The sequence below is a fragment of the Drosophila montana genome, unplaced genomic scaffold, assembly GCF_035044405.1.
Source record: "Drosophila montana isolate Dmon_TW-CO22-7 unplaced genomic scaffold, ASM3504440v1 contig_3200_1, whole genome shotgun sequence".
Classification (NCBI taxonomy): domain Eukaryota; kingdom Metazoa; phylum Arthropoda; class Insecta; order Diptera; family Drosophilidae; genus Drosophila; species Drosophila montana.
The window spans coordinates 3,145,414-3,157,291 of NW_026998080.1; the positions used below are offsets into that span (position 1 = coordinate 3,145,414).

At 42.6% G+C, this 11,878-nt stretch overlaps 1 protein-coding gene across 1 annotated transcript; it reads left to right on the top strand.

Moving 5' to 3' along the window:
* The first annotated feature begins 6,154 nt into the window (after positions 1 to 6,154).
* On the top strand, positions 6,155 to 10,406 carry LOC135432460 (homeobox protein invected-like). Its single transcript, XM_064688171.1, has 2 exons — positions 6,155 to 7,514; positions 10,282 to 10,406. The coding sequence occupies exons 1-2, from the start codon at positions 6,155 to 6,157 to the stop codon at positions 10,404 to 10,406; spliced, it is 1,485 nt and encodes a 494-aa protein (XP_064544241.1).
* Positions 10,407 to 11,878: the final 1,472 nt, after the last annotated feature.

Genomic DNA, 11,878 nt, shown 5'->3' on the forward strand with positions numbered 1-11,878 from the left:
GTTTCGTGCTATTTATTAACCTTTTATTTAATGCTATTTGCTTAGAGGTTTTACTCGCACGGAGCCCCAACAAGCTGGCAGCCCAACAACAAAGGCAACTGATGACAGGCCATCGCCTTGCAATTACCCTTACCAGAGCTTGAGGTTGGCCGTGCCGGGCCGGGCCGGGCCGAACCGAAGCGAACCGGGTTGTGTCTGGGCCAAGTTGGACGCTCTTGTATGTAATTAGGTGATTGTCTGTCCGGTTCAAATGTCGCGTTTGTTTGTTTGCCTTTCGCGTGTGCACTACGCTCTTTTGTGGCGCACACCTATGTAAATGCACGTCTGCAGTGTGTGTGTGTGTGTGTGTGTGTGTGTGTGTGTGTGTGTGTGCATGTATGTATCTTCTAGGAGCTGGCAAATGGGATTGGAGCGGCAGGCTGATCGTTAAGGCGGAGCGCCAACTTGCAACTAATGACAGATGATTGCGGCTGTTGATTGAATCGAATGCAAGCTGAATAGCCGAATGAATGAATGTATTCACTCACCTGTTTGCGTGCTAACTTCGAATCATTTTGCGGCTTACGAAGTTTTAAGAACTATAATTTTCATATTTCATCAAACAGCTTTTCAGATTACGCCGCCAATGGCTCGGAAAAACTATTGAAATAATTAATTGAGCGTGTTTTTAAGCTAGTAGCTTAAATCAATCCATTAATTTTACTCAACCGAATACTTACATATTTAAGTTTTTTATTTGTGAACGTTAACCAATACTCAAAGAAACTCTTATTCACGTTATGTATACATGATTACATATTTCAAATCCTCAGTTTTTATTATGGCATAGAAAGTCCCTTCATACGGACAGCAAGATTAATCCCTTGCTAAGCTTATGTACTCTTTGTTATGTACTCTTTTATATATATGCCAATATTTATCCGGACTGATGGACTGTCCAAATAAATGAGCACGAATCGCCAGAGCAAGGAATTTGAGTGATTTTCTTTAACTCTCATTTCGGCGATCTGTCGATGTGGAGACTTGATATTTGAAATATATATTCTTATCGATAACTCGTCCCATTTTTATAATATATTTATCCTTTACTTTTATTGTTTTCAATTTGGGCGAGCAAATACTATAGTAAAATTAATTTTAAACAAGTAAGAGGTTCTAGTCAGGTGCTCCCGACTAGGGGATACCCTGAACCCCCTTCTTTATAAAATGAAAGATACTTCATATATATATATATATATATACTATTCTAGAAGCTACATGTCAAGTTTGGTTACTCTTGTTCATATTATTTACCGAAATTGCCCTAAAAACAGGATTTCGATATCGATTTTTATCGATTACTTGGAAACGGGGCAAGTTATCGAATATCGGAAACAAACTCTGCGCGGGGACTAGGAGGACCTACAGCTAAAATTTCAAGTCCCTAGCTCTTATAGGTTCTGACATCCTTGCGTTCATACATACGGACGGACAGACAGACAGACGGACATGGCTAGATCGACTCGACTATACATATATACTTTATGGGGTCGGAGATGCTTCCTTACATAATTGCCTGTTACATACATTTGCACAAATACATTATACCCTCTTTACCCATTTTCAATGGATTCAGGGTATAATAATAATAACTTACATAGCTTTTATAAATACAAACACATTTTAACTTCTTATAAACTAAAGATCAGTTCAGTGTAACTCTTAGCTACATTCTAGCTTCATTCTTAACTTACATTCGTTTTCCATTAGCCCAACACTATGGAAATTGCTCTCTTGATTTACTTGGATGTTTATTATCCGATTTTATAGAATTTTAAGGACGTTAATATGGTATCCAAATGTGAGTAAATACATTAAATTTAGAGGGTATGGAGCGCAGTGCCCAAAAAGTGAATTATTCAAATTCACATACTTTAGACGGGTAAATATACTTTATAGAGTCGAGGATGTTTTCTTCTTTCAATACAAGACCATTTTAATTCAAATATATTTATGAATATATTTAGATAAATATCAAATGGACACTAAATTGTGATTGATTAAAATGTTGCAGTCTTAGCTCCGACTATATCTTAAAAGTCAATGGAATACTAAGCCAGCTCTAGAGGTCGCAAGATTAATGGACGACGACCAGTCCATAATATAAAACAACTGACTACTGTATTAATAATATATCGAGCAAAGCAGAATACTTATTTGTTAAGATATTCATTAATTTCCTAATGGAAAATGGAAGCTACTCTTGACTAGTCAATACCAGGAACTGCATTGGAAATTCATGACGGGTTTTGAATAGCAGTCAATGTAGATATAAATATTTATTTCAATTAGATATGTAGAGCTAAAAAGTTAAGTTAATTTATTTAACTTACCAAAAATGTTAGCAATGTTTTGAAACAGAGTAATCTTAAGGTTAACAGTCATATCTTACAATGTATCGAAAACTGTAGCCAGATCTGATTAGAAGTTGTCCAATAAGATTATTTACTATCCACTTGAATTTACATTTCAAATTCTGTTAAAAGATAACCCTAAAATTTAACATTTACTTAATTGAATGTGTGTATATGTAAGTGCTTGTTACGCAGTCCAATCAGACATTACCCCTCCATCCAGTTGGAGTCCATTTGTATGGCAAGTGGAAAACCGTTTAGCTGTCAATTAAATACAATTTCCACATGGCTTTTTATTGATTTTCTCGCTCAACGTGGTTGAGGCGAGTTGGTTAAGTCGAGAGGGCAATCAACGGTTTTCATCATGTGTTAATTGCAATTAGAGCGGCTCGCAGCCATATTTGTTACGTCTGTCTGTGTGTGTGTGTGTGTGTTTGTGTGTGTTTACGTATATTTGGTATTCAAATATCGATACATAGGCGTATTTTGTTGTTTGCCTGCCAATGGGCAGGGCAAACATAAATTGAGACAAATTCCCCATGACAAGAAATCAAAGCAAAGCAAAGCAGAGCAGAGCAAATCAAAATGCGAGCCAAATAGGCCGCTTGGGGGCATTGCGCAATCCGCCGACCGACACAAATTATTAATTTGCGCAACAGTTGTAGCCATTTTGTGATCTGACTTATGACACAGTCATGTCCATTGTTTGCTAAACGGCATTAGACAAACAACAGTAACAGCCAAGGCAGCCGCAACGGCAACGGCAACGACAACGACAACAATCGCGACAATCGCAATAATAAATGCTACGATTCGATTAAAAGATCAGCACAAACGAGAAGACTGCAAAAATGCAATTCCAATAAGATTGACAATGAGCGGCTGGCTGCCTAACGAGCCTTACAGCGGGTGCAAGCGAGAGGGCACACAGTCAAAGTCTGGCTTGCTCTCCTCTTATGTTGCTCGTTTGTAAGCAACATACATTTTTGCGCGTCAGCGACGACAGCACTAAAGGTTCAGCTCTCTCTCCCTCTCTCCCTCTCTCTATCTCTCTTTCGCTCTCTCTCTCTCCCTTTGCCTCTTTCGCTGTCTGTCTTTGTGGGTCGCAGTCGCAGCCGCAGCCGCAGACTCAGAGTCGGTGACTGCGCTGCGCTTTGTTTAAATAAAAGCCTCTTTAAGTTTATCTATCGGGGCGCATCTAAATTGTGTGGGGAGCCCGTCGCTCTGTGCGATTATGCTATTTGTTGGTGCGACTGCGCAGTCGGCAGCGACTGCGATTCTCGTGTAATGTTTTGCCGGTGCGCTTTTATTTTGCTGTTGCTTTTGCTTTGGGTCTTTAGGAGGTTGTTGTTGTTGTTACTGTTGTTGTTGTTACTTATTGCTAGCGTTGTACGCTTCATGTTTTGATTGTATTTATTTTAGTTTGAGTAACTTTACTTTTTTGCTGCTGCTGCTGCTGCTGAGCTGCTGCCGATGCCACGGCCGCTGCCGCTGCCACTGCTGCCGTCCATTTCTGATGAAGATTTTCTGCGCGATTAACCGGCGAGATCGCCTTACGCGCGCTCCACGCGGTCTCTTTTATGTGAAAAGCGTTTCGTGCGCAGCTTTAATCATGTCTCTTTTCATGGAACGACGGCGAAACGGCGCGACGGACCGACGAATCGCTGAAACGGCCATCGGGGTGGGGTGATGGGGCACATATAATGGGGAACGGTTGGATTTCGCATTGCGCAGACATTTGAGCAATTGCGTTTAATTTTATTCATAATTCGTGTCTAGGGTTTCTCGACTGCTTTTAATCTCTGTATAATTGTTGCCTTCTTCCTCTCTCTCTCTCTCTCTCTCGCTCCCTCTCTCCTTGTGTGTGAGCTGCCAGCTGAAATTAAGCTTGATTAATTTGTTGGTTGCATTATCGACGCGTCGGCATCTGGGCCCAGATCGGACCCAGACCGGGGGCCGCGACCTGCGGTCCACTGACTGGGCCGGAGCAACAAAGTTATTAAACTGGATTGGGTGTGCAATTGGGGCGTGGCAGTGTGCCTGGCCAGATAATAAACCGTGGACAGCTTTCGATGGTCGACGGCATCAAGCGCTGTGATATAGCAAATACAAAAAGAAAAAAACACTGGAATTTCTATTTTATGGCCAACGGATGTTGGCTTTTTAATGGCCCATTTTGAAAGATGAATGCAGATAAGATAAATTTAGCTTATTAATTAGTTGCCGAGAGACTTATGTATGTATGTATGCATGTGTGTACACAAATAATCAAAGCAATTCAAAAGGGCTGCCACTTGAAAAACAGTTAATTTGAGAGTCTCAACATAACCTCAACAGCGGCGACAGTACGTATGTTGTTTGTATGTATGCACATACCCATGTACTACAATTGTAAGTGTGTGTGTTCTGTAGCCCAATTAGACAAGCTCACACACACACACACACATACGCTTGAATGGTTGTGAACAACTATCATCAACGGCTGATGTGTGAAGCAAAAAAGGCATCAAAAACAATTATGAAATCACAGCAGATGTTGGAACAAAATTGTGGTGGTGATTTATAAAGCGCAGGCTAAAAACAGCAACAGCAACGGCAACAGAAACGGCAACAAAAACAACAACAGTGACATCAAAAAGCGCAAAATTTTGGTGTATTTTTTTTAGGTTTTGTGTTTTATTAAAAGGAGAAAAACGAAAGACACGAATGGAGGCAGCAAACAGGGACCCAAGCATGTGGCATGTGTTACACATACAGAGGCAAACGCACACACGCACACATGCACACCAATTGGTTTGTGTGTACGCAAAAAGAGGATGGAGGATGCCACTAAAAGGACTGCAGATGCGCAGCCACAAGCCAGAAACTTATGTACGGTGGAGATTTACGACTTAAATGCTGCAGCGCATAATCAAAAAGACAAGCGCAGATGGAGCTGGAATCGAAGCTGTGTGGAGCAGCAGCAGCAGCAGCAGCAGCATCCGCAGGAGTAGGAGCAGCAGCAGGAGCAGCAGCAGGAGCAGCCGGCCAAAGCAGCGACGCTGGCAGTGCACTTAATTAACAAATATACAAACACTTAACATAACCTCAACTGACAGGCGGTCGGGCAAGCGGGCAGAGCGCTGGGTGAGCGAGACAACGCTAGTGTAACAATTGCCCCATACCCTAATGCACACACACAGCAATAGAGTGTGAGCGCAGCTCGCTGCTCATTGGATGTTCGAAATGCGAGAGAGCGGCGGAAAAGAGAGCGCACGAACAATGTTTGGTTGCGTGCGAGCGAGTGTGTGTGTGTGTCTCTACCTGTGTGTGTTTTGTTCTTATTGCCGTTCCGGTTTTGGGCCCTGTGGCTTGACTGGCGACTGCTCGCTCTTGCTCATTTTTGCCGTCTCGTTTAGTTGCAAGTTCGCGGGAGCTTCAGTTGGTTCAGCTGACTGGCAGAGCGCACGTAACGGAAACCGGGCGAGAGTTTTATTGTTTTTTCGGACGCTTTATAGTATTATGTTGAATATTGAAAGCCAGACGTGCGTGAGCGCCATCTAGCGGCGAGACGATCACATCCTAACGAATCGAAAGTGCCTCTGCGTCTGTGTGTCTGTGTGTGTGTGTATGTGTGTGCGCGCGTGAACTAATTGCGAATTGTAAATACCGATACTTAAAAATGCCGACGGCTTTGCAGCCGCTGAAACAGGGCTAGCCGAACTTCTGCCTCGAGGCAAAAACAGCAGCAGCATTGCGTCCATTGAAAACTGGCTACACTTATGTCCACGCTGGCCAGCAGTCGCCATCCGACGCTGAATCTGACACTGAAACGCAGCAACGAGAGCCAGCGGCGAGAACAGGAAGAAGGAGCGGAGGGTGCAATGCATCCCGATTGCCTGCCACTGCCACTGCCGCTGGGCCCAACTGGCGGCCATGGGAGCAGTCCGCATCTCCAAAAGCAGCCTGAGGATGGGGAGGAGGACGACGGCTCCAACTGCGACGAGCATATGGTGAACATTCTGGACGACCAGGAGCCCAACGAGGAGGACGATGAAGAGCTCGACGACGCCGCCAGCTGCTGCAGCGAGAACAGCGTCCTCAGCGTGGGCCAGGAGCAGTCCCAGGTGGCTGCCGCCCAGGCCAGGCAGCGTCTGCTCATGAGCCAACTCTACCGCCCGTCGGCATTTAGCAGCGTCTCCAACTCCCATTCGCACGCTGTCGAGGAACCTGGCAGCGGCAGTCCCTTGCCCCACATGCCTGCGCCGGCCAGCTTTCAGGAGGAGTTCCTGCGCAAATCGCAGCTCTATGCAGAGGAGCTGATGAAGCAGCAAATGCAGCTGATGGCCGCCGCGAGGGTGAATGCTCTCACAGCCGCCGTGATGCCGCTGGGCGGCCTGCGCGGCCCCAAGGTGTCGCAGCAGCTGCAAATGGCCGCTGCGGCGGCGGCAGCTGCCGCAATGCGACCCACTTCTGGACAGGATGCACTTGCTCAGCTGACGGCCACCGCGTTGGGCATTGGCCCGGCCGCACATCCTCACCAGCTGCTCATGCAACAGCAGCTGCAGCAGCACCAGCAGCAGCAGCAGCATCAGCAGCCCCATCCCTTCCAGGCGCAGCAGAGCAACCACAACTACAACAACAACAATCTCAACGAGAACATGCATGAGCGGGCGCTCAAGTTCAGCATCGACAACATCCTCAAAGCCGACTTTGGATCACGTCTGCAGCAGCGCCTGGCCGCAACCGGGGCAGCTGCTGGTGGAGCAGTTGGCGCCGCGCCGCTGAAAACGCCCCGAAAGACCGTCAAGCCTCTGAACCTGGTCCAGTCGCAGTCACAGTCACAGTCAGGTCTGCAGCTGCAGACGCAGACACAGCCCAGCTTGAGCTTCTCCAGCACGCTGGCCAACATCTGCAGCAACAGCAACGACTCCAACAGCACCGCGACCAGCAGCAGCACCAACAACCCGGCCGCTGTTGACCTGGTCAAGTCACCAAACGCCACCTCGCCGTCGCCAGCAGCGGCCGGCGGCAAGGCTTCGGAGGATGGGACAGCCGCGACCTCGACATCGACCAGCTCCACGCCCATTGTGTGGCCCGCTTGGGTCTATTGCACGCGCTACAGCGACCGCCCCAGCTCAGGTAAGTGGAATCGTATGCGCCGACAATTTAATTCCCCTAAAACTATGGAATATAAGTGGAAGCATGTCATTGGCACGGATTGGGCATAGTTGCTCGAATTTGTATTCCTGTGTTACAATTGGTTTAAAGTGGGACGCTGAAAAATATCTGTAGTGAATAAAATAATTGAAATACGCGTGCAAAGTGACTTTTGCGACTGTTTAAAATATTACTACACTGAGCGAAAAATGCAATAATCATACTTGAATCAAGTAAAACCCGTCTTAAAGCTAGGTCTATCGGTAAACATTTACTCAAGTTTGAAATTCTATTTTCAAATATGACTTTTCAAGTTCCTATCTATTCAGAAAATAGTTTCTTGAAATCGAAAGTCTGTAATTATCAGACTACTTAATATCGAGGTCATAAATATGTTTGAGTATACAGTTATGTGTATAACATATATCCATATTTATTTAATAATAATTGAGATGAAAACATGAAAGAAGTTATCTTAAGAGTGCGATATAATCTAGGTATACTAAGCCAAACTATATCCAGATAAGCTATATAATATAATCTTTTATAATGCTCGTAATTTCTGAATGAAATTAATCTCAATCAAGCCGAAATGGCTGAGTTGACAGCTCGCACAGAAATAGACAGACGAACAGACAAATGTATATCGACTCAGATTGTTAAACTGATCAGGAATAAATATACATTATGGGAGCGAAGGTATTCAATCGTTAAGGGTTAAAGAGACAGACAACTTATTAAAAAAATATATCACCAATTGATTTTTATGGGTTTTTTTCTAATAATTTCTTAATATTTTAATAATTAATAATTGTACCTGGCAACGGTATCTGATCTCTAGACAGGAAGATTGCAGCCACTTTCACTTAGCTTACTTGTATACCCTATGCAGGGCAGAGAGGGTGTTGAATGGGGAGTGTTGAGTAGTTGAGTGGTTGAGTGGTTGAGTGGCTCGTAAACAGTTAAGCAAACAAACTGGCAACCACAGAGAAGTCCACACCACACCACACCACAGCACAGCACATCGCATCGTTCAGACAACGGCGTCAATCTGCAGCTCATTAGTTTGCAACCACCAAAAAAAGGGCAACAGCCGTGACACGCTCATGCCACGCCATGCCACAGCACTGTGAAAGGCACCCTCACCCTCACCCTCACCCTAAACCTCTAAGTCCAAGTCCACATCCACATCCACTTTCACATCCGCAGCCGCATCCACTTCCACTTCCATTTCCACTCATGAAGTGTCTGCTCGAGTGGTTTTTATGTCCTTATGGCTTATGTAACATAACTTAAGCTCATTATGCGCGTGCCTGTGTGTGTGTGTGAGTGCGAGTGTGTGTGTGTTCGTGTGTAACACCCATCTGCCACCCCCTTTCCTCGACTGCCCAACAATCATGGCACTCATGAATTTAGTTTATGCCGCCGCAGGGAATTTTTGGTAATCGTTTGCCTAATAATTTGATGTGGCCAACTACAAGTTCCTGTGCTCCTCGTCCAGGGTTGGGTATGCGAAGGGTTGTTCTATTGGCTGGTACTTCCAGTTCCCTTTTAGTGTTCAACTTGTCATTTTGTTGCCTTTTGCGTATTATCCACTATTCTCAAGTGGGCGTAATCATATAGCTATAGACTCTCTAATGCTGGCTAATGAGATTATTTATTACTAGTAAATACTAAACTAGATCAATGTTAGGACAATAACTTATCTGAACAAAAAACCAACATTAATTGGCAGGATTAGAAAGCCTAGTTATCATCTTATGTATATCTTACTGTCTATTGTCTTCATAGCCTGAGTCCATAAAATAATTAAGAGGCTAATGAATCAGAGCAAATATTAATGAAAGAGTAATTGTGACAGATTGTGAGCTTTGTGTTTATCCATTCAGTATTCTTTTAGAGATATGTATGTGTGCATTGCAGGTTTTCTTAAACCCTTTATCCAATCTTTAATATGGAGAAGGAGGAGTCTACGTTTCATTAAATATATAGTCATTTTGCTCAGTTGTTCATATGTAACATATAGGGCCCTTAAATTTAGAACGTAGCTCCTCCTCTTGCACGCACAGATCAGATTTATATCGAATCATCGATTATTATAGATTTTCATATTTCGTTACTGGATCATATCTCGGGAATTGTAAGATCTAATAACATTGTAATTCACTTTTACTTGTATGTAAAAGAAAGTCCGCATGCTTCCCACTGCATCTCCGATCTGTGTAGAAAGTAACTTCTTTCGACTAGATTCCTCCAAGTTCTTGCTTTACTCTACCTACTAGCACCTACTATACCTACTACTAGTGTATGTTTATTTACCATGAGATACTCTTGATGATTTGTACCAGCAATTTACCTATTAGACTGATTAATGTCAGGTCCCCATTCGAGTGATTTCTGGGCGCTCAACTGAATCCGACTACCCCATAGCCCCGCGCCTAGCCCCGTAGTCATGCCCATTCTCATATTTATTTCAATCTGGAATCCAAAACTGAAGCCGAGTGCATAAATCTACGCTTTTGGGTGGGTTTGTCGCGCTCGCTAATTAACCAGAAAACGAAACGTTTTTTTTCTTCTCTTGTTATTTTGTTGTTGTTTCTCTCTCTCTCTCTTTTTTTTTGAGGTGTGTTTATTGTAAAAATGTATTATGCATTTTATTGTTGTTGTTGGTTATTTTTTTATAAATTTAGCGTGACTAAAACGAGATCTCGATCGCATTGCGGCTCCATAATTTGAATGAATGTTGTAGGCGATGGCGTCGGAGCCGGAGCCGGACTTGGAGCTGAAGCGGGAGTCGGAGTCGGAGTCGAAGCTGGTTGCCTGTTGGCTTGGGCCTGGTTGTTGCTTTTCGGCTGCAACAATGATTTACCGTGAGATTTGTTCAGCAGCAATCAAAATAACAACAACAACAACAACAACAACAACAACGGCAGCTACAAAAGCTGCAGATAAAATGAGAGAAAAAACAACATTTAAATGCACACGAAATACCGAGAAAAAAACGTCATAAATTTGGTGCTTTTGAAAAATTGCCATGACTACGACAAGAAAAATTATTAAATTTTATTAAAAGGTGTTAATTTGACAAATTAATGCGACATGTGCGTCTGTGTGTGTGTGTGTGCGGAATTAACGGTTATCACAACTCATAAAACACGAATTTATTTGTTGCATTTAAAATATTTAAGCTTCAAGAAATCTACGAAATTTTACATTTTTAGTATGATTTTGGACATGTAGTAATAACTAATAATAATAACTGCTTTAACTAAGTAGACCCTTAAAAAAAGTAGACCTTAATGATATTGCTTTTCCGTAAAGTATGTCAAGAGTTTTCTATTTCTACTGTTTATCTAGAAGTTCTTTAAGTTTATCTAGAAGTTCTTTAAGTTCTTCTCTGAAATTCTACCCGCATAAGGACTTAAAATGCAAGTTGGTCGTGCTTAACTGCTGGGAATATCTAATTTGTACTAGATATGCCTCTGTATAATAGTTTTGAATGTTAGAAAATGGTTTTGATCCTCACGGAACATTCTAGTTGCGCAATCCTCTCCATTTTGTATGTGTCGGGACACTTCCCATTCAGTTTGGTTGTACAATTTTTGTCTGATGCAACTTGACGAGACCCACAGACCGTAGGTCTAGAGAACCCTTTGCTGTGAATATATCTATAAAATGACTCACGTTATAAATAATATCAATAATAATAACATATCTTTATAGCTTAGCTTACTACTCACTACTTACTTACTTGAAACTATCGAAAAGCAGTTTTATTTTTACTATTTAATATTAAATATATAAACAAATTAAATTGGGCTTTAAAATGCTTTCGCTTTAAGAAATAACTTCAAAGGCTACATGAAGCTTGTTTAATAAAAGCTTAGTTTTATATAATTTAAGGTCTTCAACTAACTTTATTCAACTAGTTACAGCAAATTCGACTGAGTTTAATCCTCATATTATGAACAGCTCAGGCGAGAGCAGAGTAACTCGGGAATTGATTAGTCTTTAGCATCTGTTTGTATATTTAATGAAATAAGCCACAAGAATTGTCAGTTCAATTGCAGTTTGTACGAGTAATAGGTATAATCAGAGTGTGCAATATCTTTGCAGAGCTGAGCCTGATCAACCACAAAATGATATATTTTCTATATAAAACAATAGCTACTGCTTTTAAATGCTCCAGACTGAGAAAGTGATCCGAAATATGTCGCATAATTGATCAGAGTGCGGGCAAGTCTTATTCGTTTCGTGGTATTTACATGTATATAAATATGCGTTGTCAGCACAGTTGAGCTGAGTGCTTCAACAGCTGCTCGTGTTGCCAATTACAGACGAGACAG